Source organism: Paroedura picta, chromosome 6, assembly GCF_049243985.1.
Source record: "Paroedura picta isolate Pp20150507F chromosome 6, Ppicta_v3.0, whole genome shotgun sequence".
NCBI lineage: Eukaryota > Metazoa > Chordata > Lepidosauria > Squamata > Gekkonidae > Paroedura > Paroedura picta.
The window spans coordinates 3,535,903-3,560,523 of NC_135374.1; the positions used below are offsets into that span (position 1 = coordinate 3,535,903).

The 24,621-nt window shown below is 51.6% G+C and overlaps 1 protein-coding gene across 3 annotated transcripts in view; it reads right to left on the reverse strand.

The window, feature by feature from the left end:
* Positions 1-18,030, reverse strand: part of PLEKHB1 (pleckstrin homology domain containing B1) — a 32,210-nt gene extending 14,180 nt beyond the window's left edge. Inside the window, exons 1-4 of one of the 3 annotated variants that reach the window (XM_077341205.1) lie at positions 17,925-18,030; positions 15,586-15,648; positions 10,898-11,050; positions 2,861-2,963 (exon numbers count right to left, since the gene is read on the reverse strand). In XM_077341205.1, coding sequence (XP_077197320.1) covers positions 2,861-2,963; positions 10,898-11,050; positions 15,586-15,622 — 293 coding nt within the window. In that variant the 5' untranslated portion in view covers positions 15,623-15,648; positions 17,925-18,030. Of the gene's footprint in view, positions 1-2,860; positions 2,964-10,897; positions 11,051-15,585; positions 15,649-16,078; positions 16,168-17,441; positions 17,512-17,924 lie in introns of those variants that run through there. The other 2 variants (XM_077341207.1, XM_077341206.1) reach the window with 2 other exon arrangements.
* Positions 18,031-24,621: the final 6,591 nt, after the last annotated feature.

Here is a 24,621-nt window from a genome sequence, read left to right on the forward strand (position 1 = left end):
CTTTTTAATCACATGATTTCTCTCTTTACATATTTGACTTCTAGGAGTCTAGTTCAGCCATGGAATGGGCTGCCTGAGGAGGTGCCACTGAACTGCAGCTCCTTCTCTGAGATTCTGGGGATTGAACCTGGGACCTTCTGCCTGCCAAGCAGAGGCTCTGCCACTGAGCCACGCCCCCCCCCGAAGTCTTATGTGACAAGGAAACAAGCCCTCAATTCAAGCTCAAGAACTTCCAAAAGTAAGGTGACCAGATTTTAACATTGGTAAAGCGGGACACCATTAACCGGGGGGGAAGGGGTTCCTGATTAAAAATCTGGTCTATATGGAGCAACAAAAAGTTTCATAGAACGCATAGAACACAAAAATAGTATTGTAATATATATATTTTTAAATTTCAACAATTTGCCAGGTGCCCCCAGATGTCCCTCCAAAAGTGGGACAATCTGGTCACTTTATCCAAAAGGCCATGCTGCTACCCATGAGCTAAACTGCCAAAGCGAGAAGCAATACTGAAGATCTGAATTTAGTCCTGCCGTAGAGACTGACAAGATTTGGGGCCCAGCATCAACGCTCCCTTCGAGGAGTGAAACCATGAACCGAATCTATGATGTTCAGCAGGTGGGAGATAAACATTCAAGGGCAAAAGGGACCTGAGGGACACCCGCCTCTGCCCCAAACAGAGCATGTTCCCGATCCTTTGCAGCCTCTCTTTGGAAGCACGCAGTGCCCGGAGATTTGTCCACTTCCCAGGGACGCATCTGGGAACTGCCGCAGAAGAGTCACCAAGGCCCCTGATCCTTTGAATGGATTTTGTGTAATGGGATTGTACTCATTGCTCCCCAGTGGTGGCCGTCAGGGCAAATGACCCCCTGCTTAGCAGAGGCCGGTGTCCTGACCACAACCTTGGAGCTGCATGGTGCCTTCGAGTCGCCTCAAATTATCTGTCTCGGGCCCTTGGCCAAGACGGCTGGGAAATATCTGAGCCTGATGTAACGCACAGAATAAGCGCATAGCCCAGAGATTCCACCTGGAAGCTCCCTTCCTTAGGAACTGGATGCCCCTAATGGCTTATGCTCAGCTGGTTTGGCTACGTGCTTTCAAACCAGCTAAAGAGCACAGCTTCATTCCATTTCGGTGGCCATTTGCAAGTGGATTTTGCCGCTCTGCACAGTAATTAAGCCAATGGATGTTATTTTATATCATATATGATACTGTACACTGTCCTGAGCTGGTCCACTGGGGGGGAGGCAGTATGAAAAGCATCAAATAAATCAGAGGTAGTCAAACTGCGGCCCTCCAGATGTCCATGGACTACAATTCCCAGAAGCCCCTGCCAGCGAATGCTGGCAGGGGGCTCCTGGGAATTGTAGTCCATGGACATTTGGAGGGCCGCAGTTTGACTACCCCTGAAATAAATAAATAAAATCCATTTGCACATATTGAAATATGCTAGATCTGCAATATGCACAATTGAACGGAATATACAGGATGTCCTGCAGGGGGCACTGGAGGGGATGCATATTTAGCATAGATGGGACAGAAAGTTACTGGTGATTTTCAAATGAACTCCTCCAGTGTTCCTGATTGGCTTAACAGGAGACTTCCTACTTTTTGAGTGTGCTTCCTCTCTATCTATCCTTCCTATCTATCCACATAATGTTGTTTCTCTTCTGAATAAACACTATTTTTATTCTTTAAGCAGCCTGAGTCCCGCTCTCCCTGCATATGCAAACTCTGCCAACTGCAAATTGCACTTTAAGTGTATTGAAAGGGCATTGTTCGGTGTTTGTGGAAGGGCCCTTCATTTGTGTGCCTCAATCTTGCCCAGGGTCTCTTTGCCTTCAGGGAGGAGATGATCTGGGCCAACTGACAGCCGTTTTGTGGCTGGACCCCCAGAATTCCAAAGGGGCTTGCAGAACCAGCTAGGTCAGGCCTCCCTGCTCTAACTACTGCCCCACACTAGCTATCCTCTTTCTATGTGTTTCGGATCTACCTGGGTAAAGATGCAGGCAGGCCATGCGATGTTGTTTACATTCTGCGCTGACTCCCCGGAGCGCCAGGGAATCCCTCTGGGCTTCCTTCAGGGACGGCTTTCAAAATGTTTCCACCTATTTATGCCGACCTTGTGTCTGCAAACAAGAGCTGAGGGGCGTTCCAAACCTGGACGCAAATATTTTGGGCTACAGGGTAGGCTGTGCTGTGGACAGGGAGGGGGAGAGAGGCCCCCCCCCTCCCCTAACCCGTGCCTCCAAGTGGAAGAATCTATGCCAAGAAGTAGGCGAAAGAACTCCAGGACCCCTTGGCCAATCTGATCAGGAGGAAACCGTCATCCTGACCACAAAGCGGCCATCGGCATCACCCTGGGCATATAAGAAAGGGCCACAAGAGCCAACACCTGCAGTGTGCATAATTGAGCTGAATATCCAAGGTGTCCTGCAGGGGGCGTCGGAGGAGATGTCTTTTTAGCATAGATCGGATAGGAACTTCCCGATGAGTTTCAAATTATCTCCTTCAGTGTCCTGGAGGTAGTGATTAAGGATGGTGGCTTCTAATACGGCAAGCCTGGTTCGTTCCTTCCTTCCTTCCTTCCTTCCTTCCTTCCTTCCTTCCTTCCTTCCTTCCTTCCTTCCTTCCTTCCTTCCTTCCTTCCTTCCTTCCTTCCTTCCTTTATTTATTTATAGACCACCCGTCCCTGCTCCTCCACATGCAGCCATCTGGGTGGCCTTGGGCCAGGGGCGGTCCTTTCAGAGCTGTTCTCACAGAGCAGTTCTGTCAGAGCTCTCTCAACCTCTGCATCCCCCTCCCCCTGCCCCCCTCTGGCCTTGGGAAAGATCCCCCTTCCCCGTCACCCACGACTTACATGGCGTCATCCTCGCTCTCGGCGCAGAGCATGGTTTTGCAGCCGTCTCTCTGCACGATGCACATCAAGCACTCGCGGGTTTTGCCTTCGGGGGGCTGAATATCTGGGGGGGGGGGAACACAAGAAGACTAAGGCAAAAGGCACCGAACAAGACCCAGCAGCTGAGCGGCAGAACACGCGTCCCAGTCAAGGCACTTTCACAGAAGGTGTTAAAAGGGGAATAGACAGGTGCACAGAAAAAATCTACAGTAGCAAAGCTGGCAGTGGTGTTCATGTGCTGGATCAAGCCCTCCGCCCCCCTGGTACTTAAGTCAGAATATTGATCCCACGTGGATGGTGAAAGGGATGGTTTTTATGGGTTTTATTGTATTGTATCAAATGGACTCCGGGGAATGGTAGAGGACAGGAAGGCCTGGAGGATCATTGTCCATGGGGTCGCGATGGGTCGGACACGACTTCGCACATAACAATAACAATAACAGAATCCTTTTTCTCTGTAGGTTGGAGATGAGATGCAATTCCAGGGGGATCTCCAGGTCCCACCTGGAATCTGACATCCTGACTATGTATTCTGGAGATCAGTGATAACTCCAGGGCATTTCCAGCCCCCACCTGTAGGATGGCAACCTTAACTTCCCATCACTTGGAAAGAAAGAGGGGAAGGGGGAAAAAAACACCCAAAAACCCGCCACCAGCTTAAAGCAATCACTTTTTTAATTAAACATCTTTTTGCTTAATGGGGCCTAAACTACGCTGAAAGTGTCGATTAGAGTTACTAGTTTCAACACCCTTAGAAATTCCGCTTTTCCTTTTCTCAGAGCCATGTCAGACTAAAACAATCTTGTAATTAATCAAGGGGTTATTATCCCTCTTGTACAATTTTTAAAAAATTGAAAATTAGCTTCCCACAAGGGCGTCTGGTGGGTGCTCAGCAGACTAAAAATTAGGAAACGTTAACCACTGGGGGCGTGCAGATAGCCCAGGCCAGCCGGATCCCGTGAGATTTTTGGAAGCTACGCTGGGCCGATCCTGGCCAGTATTTCGATGGCAAACCACCACCCTTGCATTCCAGAAAGCACAGAAACTGAATATTAAGAAGAGCTTGGCTTTTTATACCACACTTTTTACTTCCCGGAGTACATTACAAACACTTTTCAATTCCTCTCCCTACAACAGCCACCCTGTGAGATCGGTGAGGCCGAGAGAGCTCTGAGAGAACTGTGACTGGCCTGTGGTCACCCAGCAGGCCTCACGTTGTCCCAAAGTGGCCTACAATCCCCTTCCCTTCCTCTCCCCATAACAGACACCCTGTGAGGCAGGTGGGACTGAGAGAGCTCTGACAGGACTGCTGTGCGAGAAGAGCTCTGAGAGAACTGGGATGGGCCCAAGGTTACCCAGCTGGCTGCATAAGGAGGAGTGGCAAATCGAATCTGGTTCTCCAGATTAGAGGCCGCTGATCTTAGCCATGATGCCAAGCTGGCTCCGAAGGCATTCTCATCCCCTCCCCCCGTGTGGTTTACTCTCGTGGTGCCAGAAAGGCCGGTCATATTCCCACCGTCTTAGAGCAACACAGACATGCACCGTGATCTGGTGCCAGCCCCATTGCCACAGGGGGTCAGGGCCACAGACGAATCCTGATAGTTGGCAGCTCCAGTTGGGGAATTCCTGGAGGCTTGAAGGTGGGGTCTGCAGGTGGGAGGTACCTCTGCTGGCCCTGCAAGGTATTCGTATGGGCAGAAGCCTCAGCCAGCAAATATTTCTTACTCATCCCCTGGGTATTGGAGAATCCTGCTGGGTGCTTCTCTGCAAAAAGGTCCAAAATGAGGTGTTTTGACCAAGATCCATTCCACAGAAGAAGACGGCTGCCTATAGGGGAGTTCCTTCCCCTCCTCAAAGTCCAGGCTTCACATCTCTTCAATTGCTAGAGATTTCCTAATTCAAGAGCTGGCCACCCCAGAGGGCGGAGTGCTGGCAACCTTTTTAAGCCCCCCCAGCCCCCCCGATCAGGCTTCAAGTGACTCATTTGGAGTCCCCCACAGAAGGGCCGGCCTCTGCACAGACAGCGAAAGGCTCTGGATTTTGGGATAGGGTTTGCAGCGCAAGCAGCCGACGGGATAATTGGTGCCTTGGGGACCCTCACCGCCTCCACGGCTCCTGCGGCAGCCACAAGCAAACAAACTGCCCGAGGGCTGGCTGCCGTCCCGGAGATGCCCAGGAGACGTGGCCAAATTCAGACACGGCCAGCAGTGTCGAGAAGCAAGACCCCCAGCCAAGCCCCCGGCCATCGTCCTCTAGCTAATATCACAAGGACGCAGAAACGTCAGGATGTTGACCTTGCCATGAAACGCTCCAGGGACCATGATTGGAGCCAAGGCTGAGCCATGAATCTCCTAGACTGATCTCCAAATGACATGAAGTGGCTTTTATTCATTTAAAACACATATGCCTCTTTTCCTGGAGAAAAATGGCTGCTTTAGAAGGTGAACCTCATGGGCAGAAGTCCCTTCCCTCCCTAAATCCATCATAGAATCACAGAATCACAGAACCATAGAGTTGGAAGGGGCCATAGAGGCCATCTAGTCCAACCCCCTGCTCAACACAGGATCAGCCCTAAGCATCCTAAAGCATCTCTCTTGGGCTCTACCCTCAAATCCCCCCGTTTCTCCAAACCCAGAATTGGCCGACCATCTAGATGTTTCTTCAAGGGAGGTGCCACCTTTAGCCGCACAATACAGGAATCCATCAACCTTGTGATATAAGGACAGGTGGGAACTCATTCTAGCTGTATCTGAAGAAGTGAGCAGGGATGAAATTAATTCAAACAAATATTCCGTCTAAACATCAGGAAGAAGTTCCTGACAGAGCGGTTTCTTAGTGGAACAGGCTTCCTGCTTTAGGATGGTTAGGGCTGATCCTGCGTTGAGCAGGGGGTTGGACTAGATGGCCTGTTTGGCCCCTTCCAACTCTAGGATTCTATGATTCTATGATTCTATGATCCTCGGGAGGTGGTGGGTTCTCCCTCTTTGGAATTTTTTTAAGGGAGGCTTGATAGCCCTCTGATGGAGAGGCTGATTCTGTGAAGGCTCAAGGGGGTAGCAGGTGACAGTGGATGAGTGAGAGGGTTGTGAGTGTCCTGCATGCAGGGGGTTGGACTAGATGACCCAAGAGGTCCCTTCCAACTCTAGGATTCTATGACTCATGGAAGTTCCTGCCCTGCCACAAATTTGGTTAGTCTCGAAGGTACTCCTGGACTCTGGCTCTTTCCTATTGCTAAAGACTCACACAACTACCCATCTTGATCTATTTCCCTTGAACGCACCACATTAAGCCGCAAAGAATGGAAACCCATCCACTTTGTGATAGATGGACAGATGGACTCTCATTCTAGCTGTATCTGAGGAAGTGAGCAGTGATTCACGGAAGCTCAAGAGTCAGGGCTACAGACAGACTCACCCGGCCACCGATCTTGACTATTCATTGGTTATTGAAAGTCTGACTTTCTCATTTAGGCTCAAGTAGGATCACACTGATAGAGCCTCTTGTGGCGCAGAGTGGTAAGGCAGCTGTCTGAAAGCTTTGCCCATGAGGCTGGGAGTTCAATCCCAGCAGCCGGCTCAAGGTTGACTCAGCCTTCCATCCTTCTGAGGTGGGTAAAATGAGGACCCAGCTTGCTTGCTGGGGGGTAAATGGTAATGACTGGGGAAGGCACTGGCAAACCACCCCGTATTGACTCTGCCATGAAAACGCTGGAGGGCGTCACCCCAAGGGTCAGACATGACTCGGTGCTTGCACAGGGGATACCTTTACCTTTACCTTTAGGATCACACTGACGGGATATTTAACCAAAGGCGCAGTAGGGTCAGGGTTAGAGAACCAACCAGGAGCCCCAAAACGGAAACGAAGCAAAGCAGAAATCTTGACATGAAGCACTGACTGAGGCCGACTTCCATGTTCAGAGCCTAGTTGTAGCAAACTGTCCGAAGGAGTCTCAGAGCAGCTCACAACCACCTTCTCATCCATTCCTCACAAGAGGCACCCCGGGAGGTAGGTGGGGCTGAGAGAGTTCCGAAAGAACTGCTCCAAGAGAATGGCTCTAAGAGAACTGTGCATGGCCCTAGGTCTCCTAGCTGGCTGCATGTGGAGGAGTGGAGAATCAAACTCGGCTCACCGGATTAGAAGCCACTGCTCTTAATCACTACCCAGGAGAGCATTTGAGCTCTTTCGCCTCAGCCACAGGATCCATCCCTTCGATTTGTTTGCGCAATCTCACGGTGGCTGTTTTGGGTGTCTCAGAGCTCCGTATTGGCACTCACACCATACTTGGAAATGCACGGGGTCCCCGCAGGCCCCTGCCAGGGCTGGAATGTATCACCAGCAGCGAGAAATACAACAGCGCATTGCCCCGCAAGCTGGCCCAGGCCGGGTTTCGAACAGAGGGCCTTTGTGCTTGCATCTCAACCCGCCCACGCGCTTCCCCCGGAGCTTTTGTTCTGGCATCTCTACCCCGCCCGGGCCCTGGCGCTGGGAGGAGAGGAGAACAACGAGCAGTCCCTTGAGGCTTAACTGAAGCCATAGTCAGGGGCCTTCAGACGACAGAGGCCCCTTTTGCTTAGGGATGCCAACCTCCAGGTGGGACTTGGGGATCCCCTGGAACCTCCAGACTGTGGAGGTCAGTTCCCCTGGAGAAAAGGGATGCTTCGGAGGAAGGGGGACTCCGAGGCGCTGCACCTGACCCCCCCCCCCATCCCTGCCAGAGGCTGGGAGAACCTGACGACCCTACTTCCCCTGGAGAAGGTGGCTGTTTTGGAGGCTGGACTCAGTGGCCTTGTGCCCCTGTCCTCTCTGAGCCCCGCCATCCCCAGGATCCCCCCTCCCAGATCTCCATGTCATTCCCAACCCAGAGTTGGGGTTGCCAACCTCTGGGTTTCGGCTGGAGATCTCCTGGGATTAGAACTCATCTCCAGGCGACAAAGATAAGTTCCGCTAGAGAAAATGGCTGCTTGGGAGGGTGGAGTCTATTATTTATTTCATTTATTGCTCGCCTTTTCCCGGAGGCGAGTAACAACATATAAAACCCCAATAAAGCCATACAATAAAACCCATAAAACAACAATATACAAAAATACTAAGCACAATAAGGCAAGATGCCAAACAGTAACCTTCTATCCAGGTATTTCCCATCTTGGAGCTGGGAACCCTACCTAACATATTCAGGGAAGGGCAAACAGTGGCTCTCCAGCGGTCCGTGGACTACAATTCCCAGGAGCCCCTGCCAGCCCCTGATGTAGATGCTCCCACAGTTGCTAAGTCCCCTCTCCTAGGGTTTCCACCCCTCTAGGTGGTACCTGGACATCTCCCCACCGTTCCAGTTGATCTCCAGGGAAAATGGCTGCTTTGAAATGTGGATTCTCTCTATCCACCTTCTGCCTCCCAAACCTTCCCTTCCCCAGCTCCACCATCAAAAACTCCAGGGGTTCCCCAGCCCAGAGATGGCACCCCTCCCTCCTACAGCCAACAGCAGACAGCCTGAGCGCTTGAGTCATTTGCCCTTGCTCTTTCACTTCCTTCACAGAAGCCGGGCTGTTTGTCAGCATCCCGTGATGGGACTGTTTACGTCCAAGGGTTGCAACAGCCCCTCCGTCCGGAAAAGATCCGTGGGACCTTTGCAAGCCAATCCAATCAAGGAGGGCAGTTCTCTCCCCCGAATTCATTCGAGCTGTGGCGGTTTCCAGGGAGCCAAGACAGACGAAAGCTGCTCCAGACCCAAAGCCTCCTATCCTGGAACCTAGACCCCAGTGGGAGCGAGAGGCCGCCTGCAGAACTGTCAGGGGTTGCATTTGCCCTGCAGGACGCACTGCGATGCTTACGGACGGGCCGCCGTGTTTGCGACGCCCGTCCCTTTGTTGCCGACCGCCTGCGAGAGAATGTGGCTGGTGACTCAGCACGGTGGTACCATGCAGTGCGAGAACAACACAAAAAAGCAAACAAAGGAGGCAGGGAGGGGGGAGCAGCACTTCCTGTGGCAAAGCAGGAGAGAGAGCCACGGTTGACAGGACTGGTGCGAACCTTGAGGGGCCCAGGGCAGATGGGTGGCACCCGTTTGCCCCCAGCCTCCCACACGGATGTGCCCCCAAGTTCCCCCTTGCCCATGCTCAGTTGTGTGCACCCTGCTTCCCCATCTGCACCGGCGAGGGCCAGCAACTGGGAGGGCAGCGGAATCTTTCATGTTCTTAAGTGCCATTGAATTGCAACCAAGTTTTGGTGACCCCCAGCAAGGGGCTCTCAAGGCCAGGGAGAAGCCGAGGGGGCTGGCCGTGGCCTTCCTCCGCAGACCCTTCCCGGGAGGTTTCCGATCCAAGCAGTGGCCCTGCCTAACTTCCGAGATCCGATGAGCTTGGGCTGTATCTGCCACCCTTCCCCATCTCAAGCTGCGGCTATCTGTTCCTTCTGGTTCCCTCTGCTTTGTTTGCAACATGCTGTATTTGGCGTTTTCTCGATTTTTGAGGATCTGATTTCAGAGGTTTGCTTTAAAGATGTGACGGAATTGCAGGCAATGTGCGGAGAGTTAAAGGAAGCGCTGTTCCTTCTCCTTCCAGCCACAGAATTACTTCCTGTTTCTCTCTTTTTAAGTACTTTGGCTCTCTACTGACTTATTGGTTGACTGTCTGATCCTGCAAGGAGAGGAGGAAGATGTGAACGGGTATCCCTTCGTAGATAGCCAAGCCTCCTGCTCATTTTTTTTAATTACTATTATATTGTGATAATTATGCCCTGTTCTCATCATCAACCATCATTCTGTTGAATCCAGAGCTGGGAGTTTGGCATTAAATCAGAAATGGAAAGTAACATTCTCTGGGAATAATAGCTGATTATATTATAAGAAGAAGGGGGGCAATTTCTCCAGTTCATGAAATCAGAGTGTAATAGGAAAAAAAATGAATACTGTGTGATGCCAGGGGGAGTAGTTTCTGAGTTAGGGTGACCCCTAATCTGTAAGACTATCAAACAGTGGATTATAAAGATGGGTTATAAATAGTGTCCCTGTGGGAATTCCCTGTTTTCTGGGCATACTTTGTCCCCCCCAACTCCCCCCCCCCAACTCACCCAAACCCAGAAGAACACTGATATGAAGAAGAAGAGTTGGTTCTTAGATGCTGCTTTTCTCTACCCGAAGGACTCTCTAAGCAGCTTCCAGTTGCCTTCCCTTTCCTCTCCCCACAACAGACACCCTGTGAGGTGGGTGAGGCTGAGAGGGCCCTGATATTACTGAAGAAGAAGATCTTATATGCTGCTTTTCTCTACCCAAAGGAGTCTCAAAAGGGCATACATTCGCCTTCGCTGAGAGAGCCCTGAGATTCCTGCTCAGTCAGAGCAGTTTTCTCAGTGCTGTGACTAGCCCAAGGTCACCCAGCTGGCTGCATGCGGGGGAGCGCAGAATCGAACCCAGCATGCCAGATTAGAAGTCCGCACTCCTAACCACGACACCAAACTGGCTGAGGTCACTCAGAAATAATGTTGGCACACTGGGGTTATCAAAGAGGTGACACACTGTTTTGGGGACAAAACTCTATGGTTTGAAGCAAATTCTACCATAGAGTTTTGCCCTAAATGCGGAGAGTTGGCCCCAACATGCTGATGTCACTTCCAGGCTCTGGATTTGGGGCACTTTTCTCTTTGTTTGCATGCACCAAAACCATCAGAAAGTGGAAATGACAAGACAGAGAAAATCTAGTGGGGAAAAGGGTCCCTATTTCAGGACACACCTGGGCCTATTCCGCACAAGTTGGATAATGCACTTTCAATGTGCTTTGGCAGCTGGATTTTCCTGTGCAGAACAGGATAATCTGCTTCTAAAGTGCATTATCCAACATGTGCAGAATGGGCCCTGCTTCGGCCAGCAGAAGGGGCTAGTAAACTTGCCTTGGAAGGAATCCTAAAAGTTATGGTTTTCACAAAAACTTTGTACCCAGCATCAGCCACGGCCAAGTTCACCACTCCAGAAGAGACGGTCAAGTGCGATCACTCGTCCCTACCCACCTCTGCACTCGCGCCCTGTCCTGACGTCCCGGCAGTTGAATTTGACGTTTATGCGGCCGTCCATGTCGCGCCCGGTGTCGTCCTGGTAGTAGACCAAGCTGCCGTCCACCCAGAGGACGAACCAGTTCCTTTTCCAGCGCCGCAAAATGGAACCTGCAGAGGCCGGGAGAAAGGGCCGGGTGGGCAGGGGGAAAGCAAAGGAAGGGGAAGGCGGCGAGATCAGACAAGACGAGCCAGCGATATGCTAATGCACAGCCTCTTCTGCCAGCCCTTTCGGGAAGGTCACTGCATTTATTTATTGACGGTCCAAGCCCAGCTCAATAATACCCCCTCCGAACACTGCAGTGGGAAGGTTGGCTTGGTGTCCAAACAGAGGACTCGATCCGCCAAGAGCGTTCCCTCTGTCAGTCCTGAGCGGGGATTGGGCAAATGCCCTTCTCCGAACCCGTCTCCCTTCCAATGGGGTTCCTCTCCGGGACGTTCCTGGCGGATCGGGGCCCTGCTGGGACTGCTGAGTTCGCTTCCCGGCTGCGCCTTCTCTTATTCTGCCTCGTCGGCTAGATTTCCGAGACTCTGATATCAAACGCAGCCAAGGTCTCCTTTAAGCAGACCCAGAAAGGGCCGGATCAATGGGGAGCAGGAAGGAGAAAGAAACGTGCAAATATTGTCCTTTTGGACAAAGAGATGATAGTTGCTTCTCGGCTGTGGGCAAAAGAATATTCTGAGCCCGCTTTGTGCAAAGTCCACGGCCGTTGTGGTCCGGATCCCATCTCTGTTATTCATTATTAATAACAATATTTATAGACTGCCCCTCCCTGTGAGAAGGCTCAGTGCAGCTGACATCAAGACGTAAATCCTGCTCTCCGATCTTAGCAGCTGGGGATGCTAGTCCGGTTTGAGAAATTCCTGAAGGGACTAAAGAGAGGGATTATAATGGGGCATTTGCAGCTAGAAGATGTAAAGATGGACACAGGAATGAACAGCTCTGAAAGGGGAACAGAGAGAGTCATGGTGACGGAGGGGCTCCTCCATTGCGAGAGGGAGATAACCCCTGAATCCCAGAGCCAGGAGGCAACATCAGGGGAAGGCCTCGGCCTCTAGGCTTCCTTGTTGACCGTCTAGAGCTGCTGGCTGGCCACAATGTGAGGCAGGAGGCCGGACTAGATGGACCCTCTGTGGTCTGACCCAGCAGGGCTCTTTTGAGGTCCTTGTGATGGTTTTGGGGTGGAGCGTGGAGTCTGAGGAAGGTTGGCAAGTCCAGCTCACAATAATTAACATGCACCTCTGTTTTAAGACTGCTATCTCTAGGTTAGGAGACTTTGGGGGTGAGCCTGCAGAGAGCGGGGTTTCAAGAGAGGGGACTTCAATGCCTTAAGAGTTCACCCTCCCAAGCAGGCCTTTTTCTCCAGGGGAACTGATCTCTGCTGCCAGGAGATGAGCTGTAATCCCTGGGGATCTCCAGGTCCCCCCTGGAGGCTGGCATCCCTGCTCTGTTTCTCCCTCACAACTCTGAAGTGGGCTACGCCAATCTTCCACGGCAGAGTATGGATATAAAACACTGGTCTTCCCAGTCTTAATCCAACACTTGTCGTAAGCGGCCCGGAACTGCAATTCTTCAAGTGGCATGACATCCCAGGAAGTCATGTCACACCCAGGAAGTCATGTCACACCCAGGAAGTGATGTCACACCATCACCTGACAGCACCCTCCCCCACGTTGAGGCCCTCCCAATTCAGCAGTGAACAGCACCCTATGGCATTAAAAAAATAAATTCAAGCCAGGCCTGACTCACAGAACTAGGGTTGCCAGCTCTGGGCTGGAAAATATCTGAAGGCTTTGGGGGTGGAGCTGGGAGTGGATGGGATTTTGGGACAGGAAGGGACCTTAATGGAGCCTAATGCTATGGTGTGCCCCCCCCTCTACAGCAGCCCTTTACTCCAGGGGAACTGATCTCTGTCGCCTGGAGATGAGCTATAATTACAGGGGATCCCCAGGTCCCACCTGGAGGCTGGCATCCCTGAGTCCCCCCTCCACAGCAGCCCTTTCCTCCAGGGGAACTGATCTCTGTCCACAGGAGGTGAGCCATAATTCCAGGGGATCTCCAGGTCCCATCTCTACACAGACCAAACCTAAACAAACTGATTTGTGAGCAAGCTCTCATCCTCCCTTCACACCTCACCCATGGTAAGATAATCCCACTTTTACAACAAGGTCATAAGGTTGGGGAATCCCTGGAGAAGGGGGCAGTAAAGTTCAGGGATGGGCCACAGCGGGATGTAAGACTATCGAGTCCACCCTCAAAAGTGGCCATCTACTTCAGGGGAACCGACCCCTTTGCTCTAGAGATCAGCAGAAATTCTGGGACAGCTCCAGACACCACCTGGAGAGTTGGCACCCTGGCCACTTCCCCCCAACTTAGGTTCGTTCACAGAGTAGCAGAGCGGGGAGCAGAGAGGTGGCTGGACTGATCGGAAGCAGCAGAACAGAGTTTGATTCCAGCGGCATCTTTAAGAACAACAAAAAGTTTTATTCCAGGGTGAGCTTTCGTGGGCACACAGAACTTATACCAGGAATAAAACTTAAATATGCCACTCAGCTCAGATAAGGGTTTATAGTTATTTTGGGATGTTGTACTTCGTAGAGGACTTCTAGGAACAGATGGTCACACTGTGGGGTGCTGGGGGAAGGAGGAGAAACGTTAAGCTCAGGGGTTCCAGCAATCGTTTGAGTGGATAATCCCACATGAACACATGAAGTTGCTTTATACTGAGTCAGGCCACCAGTCCCTATAGGTCAGTCCTGTCTTTGTAATGGAAATGCCAAGGACTGAACCCGGAACCTTCCGCAGGTCAAAGTGATGCTCCATCAATGAGCCAGAGCCCCATGGCCTCTTCGCATGGGGAACATGCCTTATGCTGAATGAGACCTTTGGCCCATTAGGGTCAGCACTATGCAGGACACTCCCAACCCTCTCGCTCCTCCACTGTCACCTGCCACCCCCTTGAGCCTTCCCAGAATCAGCCTCTCCATCAGATGGCTCTCCAGCCTCTGTCTAAATATTTAAACATCCTTTTCATCCAGAAAGGCAATGACAAGTTGGTTAAGCTGCTGAAGGATCTGTGCCAGTTGGCCAACACAGATGACGCCGTGGATTTCTGGAGAAGAGGGAAGAGTCTAGGGAACACCGTCCCCAAACGGCACATGGAACAGCGTCCTACAAATGGCCAACTGTTTCAGACTTCAGGGCATCACCCGTCAGCTCCTGAAAAACCTGGGTCTCTCCCTCTCCCAGTTCTTTCCTCAATTGTGTGCCCTGTTCCTGTCTTTGCCAGCCTCCAGGTGGTGGCTGGAGATCTCAGTTCCCCTGGAGAAAATGCCCATTTGGGAAGATTCAATGTCTGACGTCCTGCCCCTTTTCAAACTCTGCTCCCCTCCGGCTTCAGCCCCCCAATCTCCAGGAATTTCCCACCCTGCAACCGGCGACCCTACCTGGTACCAAAACCATCCCCAAGATGGTTTATAAAATTTTATTTATTTGTTGGATTTTTGTCCCGTCCCTCTCCGGAGACTTGTGGCTGGTTCCACAAAAGGCAGAATTAACCCCCAATAAAATAAATCACAACCCCCAATACTAAAATCCATAAGAACCCATCAATCAAACGCATAATAAAAACGGCCTTCCAAATAACCAGACTGAACCTTCATTTTCTGCCGCCCTCTTTGTAAACAGCAGCGTTTCTGGCCCCCTAGAGAGAAGCCTGAAGGCACAACGGATCTTTTCTGTTCGACGTCTGGAAACCGGAGAGGAATTCCTCTGGAGGGCTGCCACCCACAGCGGGCAGATTCAGGGTCCCGCAGGGGCATTTTGCTGCAGATTTCAGGAGGCGGCTCCTGGGGCACCCTTTGGGGGCTGCAAGCTCTCTATCATGACAGAGATATTATAAATTCGGAGGGACCCCACTTGGAGGGGTGGACCTCAGGCCTAATCCCAGGTCATGAAAGAGCAGATTGCTGCAGCTTTTCCTTCTCGTTAAACTCTCAAGATCCACAAAGCGCCAAGAACTTGAATGTCCCCCAAACTCTTCCTCAGGAGCCAAGGTGAGACATGAATATCTAAGCAGACTCCTTGCCTCTCCGAGAACGTTTTCTTCAGGGGCGCCAGCTTCCAGGTGGGAACAGAGAACGTGACCTGAATTCACAACTGGGAGCCCGACGGCTAGCGTTTTTCAGCTTCCGGCCAGGGCCTGGAATGACAACGGATCTCTTTGGGGGTAGAAAAGAGGTCAATTCCCCTGTAGAGAATGGCTGCTTTGGAGGGTATCTTTGCCATTTTAGCCCACTGATCCCTGCCATCCTTGGACTTCATCTACAGATCTCCTGGGATTTCCTATCCTGAGCTGGCAACTTGAGATGTCAGATCCCTCCCCACCCCAGCCACGGAGGGGTAAAGATGCCAGATCTAGGTTGGGAAATTTCCGGAGTTTTGGAGAAGGAGCCCGGGGAGAAGAGAAAGAACCGTGAGGTGCAATGCCCTGCTGAAGCATCCATTTCCTGATCTCCTCCGTGGCCTGAGGAATGGGCTGTCATTCCAGGCGATCCCCAGGTCCCCCCTGGAGGCTGGCATCCCAACTGGCCACTCTGCCTCTTCTCCACCCACCCACCCACCCCCCGCCAAGAAGCCAACTCACTCTGTCTCCAAAGCCATCCACTCTTCAACAGGGCCATCTCCGCAGGGCTGATGTGCCACAAATCTGGGAAGGCCAACAGATCCCCAAGAAAAGAGGGAGAGAGGAAAGAGAAAAAGAAAACGAGATCTGGGTAAGAACAGGACAAGCCGGCTAAAGCATTTCTCCAGCTCTGTTCACAAGGGCTCCCTGAACACAACTAACGTGGCGATTTCACACACACACACAAGCACACACACAAACACACACGTGAGCTCCCCTCTGAAAAGAAAAGTGGCTCTCAGGGTCATTGGAGCACTAAATATAGGCCCAAGTCTGGGCTAACCGGCTTAAGAAAAACGTACACACGCAGGATAATTCCTGGGGAATTATCTCTCTTACGTAAATTATCGGAGAGGTGAGGGGGGGGGGAGAGAGAGAAACGCCCCCTCCTTTCCCTGGGATTTAGAGATTAGCCTCTGGCATCCATGTTCAACCAGACCCATCTAGAACCTACCTGAAGCCCACGGCAAGGAGCCGGGTTCCCTAAAGGTGCTCGTCTCCCAGCCCTCATTACCCTTGGGTGGCTTCAGCAGGAGATTCTCATGGCAACGTTATCAAACTCTGTCGTGGACCAGAAGGGGAAGAAACACCCACCCACCAGCTCCCATTCAACAGCGGCTCCGCTGTGTAAATAAAGGGGGAGAAGAGGTGGAAAGCATATGATTTGCGTAATTGGTGGAGCTCCTACACTCAGCAGGGTGCTTCTCGAGGGGGGGGGGGGAGGGAGGGTGCAAACATGTGTAACCTGTAGTGCCCAGGTACCTCCGAGGAAAGGGATTGGGGGTACCCTGGCTGGCTGGGAAAGGATTCCACCGAGAAAGGGGGAAAGAGAGAGCGATCCCTGGACCTCTCTGATGCAAATCAAAGCAGGTGGGGATTCAAAACAAGGGAGGAATCGGGCAGAGGATCCCTGGAAAATCCCTCCCCCAGGCAATCTCTAGAAAAATCCCCCCCCCCCAGGCAATCGATAGTGGGGGCTGGGATGGCTGCCTGATACGGAATCAGACCTCAGGTCCATCTAGCTTGGTATTATCAGCTCTGACTGGCAGCTGCTCTCCAGGGTCCCAGGGGGAGATCTTCCCCCTCACTTACCACCCTGTCTTTTTAGCTGGAGATGCCGGGGATTGAACCTGGGACTGACCGCATGCTAAGTAGAGGCTCTGCCCCTGAGCCACAGCCCCTCTCCAGGGGCTTTCACCTTGCCCTCTTAAATGAAGCTTCTTTATACTGAATCCGTCCCTTGGTCCCTCAAAGTTGGTATTGGCTAACACTGGCAGCTGCTCTCCAAGATCTCAAGCCAGAGGTCTTCCCCATCCCCTCCTGCCTGGTCCTTTTAACTGGAGGTGCTGCTGGGGATTGAACCAGGGACCTTCCGCAGGCCAAGCAGAGGCTCTGCCATGGAGCCACTGCCAGCTCTCCACTGCTTCACGCTGAGGTCTTTCCCACCACCTCCTGCCTCTTCCTCTTTAGCTGGAGATGCCAGGGATTGAATCTGGGACTTTCTGCATGCCCAGCAGAGGCTCTGCCCCTGAGCCCCCAGCCCCCTGCAGAATCCTCTGCCCCCTTACAGGGCAGTAAGTCAATTCAACACAGGGGCTGACTGTACAAGCACAGCTACGAAGCAAGTATCCAGAGAGGCAGCAAGTCACCAAGATTCAAGGAAGCACCCGGGGGACGCGGAGGGGGAAACGAGACACTCCCCAGCCTGTGAAGGAACATCCAGATTTCCACCGCTCTCTGTTTTGACAGGGATAGGGACAGCTTGCCTGACGCTCTCAAACGGCTGCCATCCCGATGCTGCCTCCTCCAAAACTCACCTTTCACTCGCAAGCCACTCTTTGGAAGAAAAGCCCCCAGTAGCTGGCAGACACCCACAGCTGAGTTTGCCCAGCCCCCTGCCCCTGAGGTTACGCAGACCCTGCAGGACCCCCGACCCCCTCGGAGACCAGCCGTCTCATCCTAGCTGAAAAGTCACACTTCCCTCCTCGGGAGTCTCCCGGATCCTTTCTCCATAACAGCCTGCTGTTTCAAGAAAGGAGCCACCGAGCCTGGAAGAGGGGCAGCCGACAAAAGGCCAGGACCCTCTTTGGCCCATCTCCATCCTGGGTACCACTTTGGGTACCACAAGCTCCTCTCCTGCATCCCTTTTCTCCATCCCGGGGCTGCCTCCCTCCTTCCTTCCCTCCTCAGCAGCCAAAGGCTCCTGTTCCCCTTCCAAGAACCAAGCCCCCCCCCAGAGCAAAAGCAGCCCCCCCACCCATGTTTGACCTAGCAAACCTCCCCCCCCCCAGCCCACTCACCCCCCAGCAGAGCGCAGCTGGCTCTTCCCCTCTACGGGCAGGCGTGGGGCAGCACAGTCCCAAGACCTGGCAGAGGCAAACACCACTGGGGGCCCCTCCCCTCGCTGCCCCCTCCCAGTGGCACAGCATTCTGGGAGATGTAGTTTGCAACCTGCCTGTCACTCTGGGCCCGGTAAGCAAAGGTAGACTACATCCCCCAGAATGCAGGAGGAGATGTTTGGGGGATGAATTCCCAGCAGGAGGGGCCCAGGTGTGGGCATGTTGTTTTCCTTTCTCCTCGCCCTCCCTCTCTCCCCCTCCCGGATGCATTGCAAAAAAAAGGGTCCCTTGGGAAGGTGAAGCTTGGCTTGGGAAGAGCGCAGGAAGGTGGCGTGCGGATCTTGGCCTCTCTGTGCCTCTCTTGCTTCGCCAGCCGCTTCCAGCTTAGGGAATGCGCCTGGCATTTTCTCTGGCTGAGAAGCAGCGTTAAGTAGGGGTGGGGTGGGGGGTGAGAGGCACAATCTGAGCATGTCCAGCCGAATTGTGCAGGAGCCTCTCCGTGTGTGTCATGTGGCTGCCTATTTTTAGTGAAGCCCGTCAGGACCCAAAATGAGGCTTCGGTGTATCTGACTTGGGCTGTCGCTTAAAGGAAAAGGGATGTGCAAAAAAATAAAAATAAAGTAATAATAATAATTAAAAAAAACCCCAAAGCTCCAGGGAGTCACTAACATGTGCTCTCCTTATGCAAGAGTCTGCGGAAGTGGACAATTTGGATGACAGATGAACGAGGCGTGCGCATTGAACTGCTTGGCTTCTAAGATCTGATGAGATCAGCTGAGCCTGGGCTATCTAATTCTATCAAAAGAGGCGGAGAGGTGGTTTGCTGTTGCCCTACCTCTGCACAGCAACTCTTTTCCACCCAAGCGCTAGTCAGGGCCAACCAAATGTGCTTAATTTCCGAGGTCTGATGAGATCAAGCTACCTGGACCAATCCAGTTCTCGCAAAAAGACATGCAGAGGTGGTTTGCTGTCATAGAATCATAGAATCCTAGAGTTGGAAGGGGCCATACAGGCCACCTAGTCCAACCCCCTGCTCAACGCAGGATCAGCCCAAAGCATCCTAAAGCATCCAAGAAAAGTGTGTATCCAGCCTTTGCTTGAAGACTGCCAGTGAGGGGGAGCTCACCACCTCCTTAGGCAGCCTATTCCACTGCTGAACTACTCTGACTGTGAAAAACTTTTTCCTGATATCTAGCCTATATCGTTGTACTTGAAGTTTAAACCCATTACTGCGTGTCCTCTCCTCTGCAGCCAGCAGAAACAGCATCCTGCCCTCCTCCACGTTACAACCTTTCAAATGCTTAAAGAGGGCTATCATGTCCCCTCTCAACCTCCTTTTCTCCAGGCTGAACATTCCCAAGTCCCTCAACCTATCTTCATAGGGCTTGGTCCCTTGGCCCCAGATCATCTTCGTCGCTCTCCTCTGTACCCTTTCAATTTTATCGACGTCCTTCTTGAAGTGAGGCCTCCAGAACTGCACACAGTACTCCAGGTGTGGTCTGTCACCGGCCTCTAGCCTCCCATCTGAGGACCAACCAGGGTCGACCCTGCTTAGCTTCTGAGATCAGACAAAATCAGGCTAGTCTGGTCTATCAAGATCGAGGTCTGTCATTAACCCTAAATCAATCAAAGCATCATGCGCCCTGCAAGCCGTATCCCAAATGAGAAAACATGTTTCTGGGGGACAGCAGGAAAACAAGACACTTCGTTTCTTTAGAAGCTGAGTCAGCGAGAGCACATTCAAAACCAATTAAAAAAGAAAACAGTAGGATGAGCCACAGGAAGCAAGAATAATCTTTAAAAAAAATACCCACAGTTGGCATAACCCCTCTAAAAGGGGCACTGCCTCTGGCCCGGTGGAAGATGCAAGACCAGACGGGTGGAAAAAACTGGGCCAGAGGCGTTGCTTTCAGGGGGAGCCTTAACGACACTTCCGCCCCCAGCGTAGATACCTTAATGCAGGGGTAGTCAAACTGCGGCCCTCCAGATGTCCATGGACTACAATTCCCAGGAGCCCCTGCCAGCGAATGCTGGCAGGGGGCTCCTGGGAATTGTAGTCCATGGACATCTGGAGGGCCGCAGTTTGACTACCCATGCCTTAATGCATCCGAGGATTGCCAGCTCTGGCTGAGCAAACTGCAGCTTTGGGGGATGAGCCTGTGGAGAACAGGGACTTCAGTGGGCTACCATGCTGCGGAGCAGGGATGGCCAAACCGTGGCTCAACAGATGTCCACGGACTGCAGTTCCCATGAGCCTTGGCAGTCCGTGGACATCTGTCGAGCCATGGTTTGGCCCCCTTGGGTCCATTTTTACACCATTTTCCACCTTCTTGTGGAGCATAAGACTGGAGCCAGCTGCACCTGGAAGAGAAACAGCTGTGAGGAGAAACACCTGTGCCAAGGCAGGTTTGAGGTCTTTGTGTGCTAGTCTCGGAATAAGGGTTGCCAACCTCCAGGCGGGGCATATAAGAACCAACTCTTCTTCTTCTTCTTCAGTAATCTCAGGGCTCTCACAGCCTCACCCACCCCACAGGGGGTCTGTTGTGGGGAGAGGAAGGGAAGGCGACTGTAAGCTACTTTGAGATTCCCTTGGATTGAGAAAAGCGGCATATAAGAACCAACTCTTCTTCTTCTTCTTCTTCTTCTTCTTCTTCTTCTTCTTCTTCTTCTTCTTCTTCTTCCTCTTCAGTAATCTCAGGGCTCTCTCAGCCTCCCCTCCCTCACAGGGTGTCTGTTGTGGGGAGAGGAAGAGAAGGCGATTGGAAGCCGCTTTGAGCCTCCTTTGGGCAGTGGAAAGCATTTCTCCCTCTCCTTGGAGCAGGTTCCCTGTCTTGAAGAGCCAGCGCATGAAATCTGAGCATTTCCTACCCTTCTTCTGAGCCTTCAGTTCCATCTGCCTGTTTCTCAGCATGGGTGTGAACAGAGCTCCAGGGGAGCTGCTGTTCCTTTCCCGGGATCTTCGATCCATCGTGCAGCAGTTCTCCTTCCTTTTGCTGCCCAAACAGACTTTTGTTGGGAACCAATAAGCAGGACCATTTTGGAGTTGGCTCCCTCCTGTGACAAACCCCCCCTGGAAAGGACGGATGCTGTTGGCAGATGCTCAGCTACTGTAGTGACAACAGAACCTTGGAGAAATGTTTTCATCGCTTTTAATGGTTTCGACGAAGGCTGCAATCCTGTTTAAAGTTTCAGCCTCTATAGGAGAGCTGGGTTCGAATTCCTGCTCTGCCACGGAAGCTTGCTGGGCGACCATGGGCCGTGCCATGCACTCCCGAGCCCAGCCTGGGCTGGCAGCGTTGTTATTCTACAAAGAAAATGGGAGGAAAAGAGAACCACGTTAACTGATCTGTATAGGTCTGTATTGGGCGTCAGTGAAATAGGGGTGGAATTCCACCCTATTTCATTGAGGCTGACATTGGTGATGGATCATAATTTGAGAAAAGGACCCATGAGGGGCTTCCAGCTTGGAGGAAGATCCTCTGCTTTGCAGGGCCTGTAAGACGGAGCTCTTCTGCCAAGCTTTTGGTTGAGAAGAAGAAGAGAAGAAGAGTTGGTTCTTATATGCCGCTTTTCCCTACCCGAAGGAGGCTCAAAGCGGCTTACAGTCGCCTTCCCTTTCCTCTCCCCACAACAGACACCCTGTGGGGTGGGTGAGGCTGAGAGAGCCCTGAGATTCCTGCTCGGTCAGAACAGTTTTATCAGTGCTGTGACTGGCCCAAGGTCACCCAGCTGGATGCATGTGGGGGAGCGCAGAATCGAACCTGGCATGCCAGATTAGAAGTCCACACTCCTAACCACTACACCAAACTGGCTCTCTGAGGCTGGGGAAGGGGAAAGAGCTGCCTGGGGGAATAAATATTCCACGGACTGGAGGTCCCACCCAGTAGAAGATCTGTTTGGGGGTACCAGAGCACAGATGCAGTTAGGAGAGGCGATCCACTGACTGGGGTAGGGGCCGAAGAGGGTTCTGCCATCTGATGGGAAATTTAGATTGCTTTTGTATTTTACTGGGGATTAATTGAAGGGTTTTTCAATGGCAATTGTTGTGTTTTATTCTTTTATCTTGATGTAAGCTGCCCCGGGCCGACTATGTCGGGAGGGGTGGGTAATAAATTAAAATATAAATAAATATAAATAAATCCCGAAGGTCCTGGGTTCAAGCCCCGACATCTCAGTCAAAAGGGCCGGGTGGGTACTGAGGTGAAAGACTTCAGGGGCTCCTTGGTGAAGTTGATGGGGTCTGAATATGCATAGCAAAAGGCTGCTTTATTTTATTCTTTCTGTTGTTGTTGTTGTTGTTATGTGCGAAGTCGTGCCCGACCCATCGCGACCCCTTGGACAATGATCCTCCAGGCCTTCCTGTCCTCTACCATTCCCCGGAGTCCATTTAAGTTTGCACCTACTACTCCATCCATCCACCTCATTCTCTGTCGTCCCCTTCTTCTTTTGCCCTCGATCGCTCCCAGCATTAGGCCCTTCTCCAGGGAGTCCTTCCTTCTCATGAGGGGGCCAAAGTATTTGAGTTTCATCTTCAGGATCTGGCCTTCTAAGGAGCAGGCAGGGCTGATCTCCTCTAGGACTGACCGGTTTGTTCGCCTTGCAGTCCAAGGGACTCGTAAGAGTCTTTTTATTCTTTTAAGCATAAAATAAAACTATTTTATGTTTCATTCGGAAGAGAAACAACTTTATATATAAAGGGGGGAGAGAGAGATTCCTAACTGCCAAACTTTTCTGTTGCCTCCAGCTGAGGAGACAAGCAGGCAAGAAGTGCGTCCTAAGGAACAGAAGTCTCCCAATGAGCCAGTCAAGACATAGCAGGAGACGACCTGAAAGATATCAGGAAGTTCCTAATCTAACTATGCTGAATACTGATCTCCTGCAATGCCCCCTGCAGGACACTCTTCATATTCTGTTCTATCATGCACTTTGCAAATCTTGCCTATTCCAAGAGCCAGAGCCTCTGCTTGGCATGCAGGAGGTCCCAGGTTCAATCCCCAGCACCTCCAGTTTAGAGGACCCGGCAGGAGGGGATGGGAAAGACCCTGCCTGAGACCCTGGAGAGCAGCTGCCAGTCTGAGTAGGCAATACTTGATAGCCCAGGGCCTGGCCTGGACCTTTTGGGATCGTTTGCCTAGTGTGCAGTACCCAAACAGAGTGACCACTTGACTAAGGTGACCAGATTGTCCCACTTTTGGAGGGACATCTGGGGGAACTTGGCAAATTGTACTTACGTTGAAATTTAAAAATATATAAATTACAATACTATTTTTTGCATTCTATGCGTTCTATGAAAAATTTTGTTGCTCCATATAGACCAAATTTTAATCCTGCTTCACCAGTGTTAAAATCTGGTCACCTTACACTAGACTGGAAAACCTTTTATGATTTTATTCAACTGCAGATGAACAAAATGACATGGGTGGGTTGGTCCCAAAAGAGCCTGTGCACAGAACAAAAGACTGCATGAGGCTTTATAATATTCTATTGAAGGCAGGGAAAGATGATCCATTTTGGGTTGAACCAATGACCGGGAATAGGTCAGCAGTGGAATAGGTGGTGAGCTCCCCCTCACTGGCAGTCGTCAAGCAAAGGTTGGATACACACTTTTCTTGGATGCTTTAGGATGCTTAGGGCTGATCCTGCGTTGAGGAGGGGGTTGGACTAGATGGCCTTTGTGGCCCGTTCCCACTCTAGGATTCTAGGAGTCTATGATTTATAATATTCCATTGAAGGCAGGGAAAGATGATGCTTTTCGCGTCAATCCAATAACCTGGGGTCTCCACCCCTTGCACATCCCACAGGACCACCCACTGCCATTATGCCAAGTCACCTGGAAAAGGTTACAAGAGGCCATTTCCTGTTCTTTCTCAATCCTCTGGCAACATAAACAATGGCAGGATAGAAACAACTGTCTCTGGCCTTGGGGATAGAACATATCAGCCTTGGTAACATTTCAAAATACAGTCAAGAACAAGAATACGTTTCTGGGCCTTCTTTTACTAAACAGTCTGGTACACGAAGCTTCCCTTTACAGAACAATAATTAAGAAAATATTATTTCACCCCTTATCCATCATACTGACCTGGATGGACTGATGGGCAGATTCAGTATAAGGCGGCTTTTTTAGCTTGTGAGGTGTACTACAATGCAGGGGACTAGGGGGGAAGCTTATAAGTTGCCAACTTCCAGGTGGGAAAGATCAAACAAAGTTTGAGGCAAACGCAAAATGCAATTTAAATCAAACTTTATTTTGCTTTTGCCTCCAACGACTTTTTGATCACTTCTTGTTTCTACCATGTGGCCAATTCAATTGGCCACTTCCAGGTGGGGCCTGGAGATCTCCTGGAATTATCTCTACAGAGATCGATTCCCCTGGAGCAAATGTGATCCAGTTAATTTAGGCAGATTGTGAGGGGGGGTGGGGTGGGCAGAAGAGACTGTGTCTGGGCTTGGCTCTTGTGGCCCTTTCTCGCGTGCCCATGTGTCTGGCCATGAAATTGGGGAGACTGTGGGTAGGCAGGTAGTTGTGGGTTTCCTGCATTCCGCAGGGGGTTGGACTAGATGACCCAGGAGGGCCCTTCCAACTATGATTCTGTGATTCTGTGAAATGGCTGCTTTGGAGGGTGGAGAGGTAGTCAACCTGTGGTCCTCCAGATGT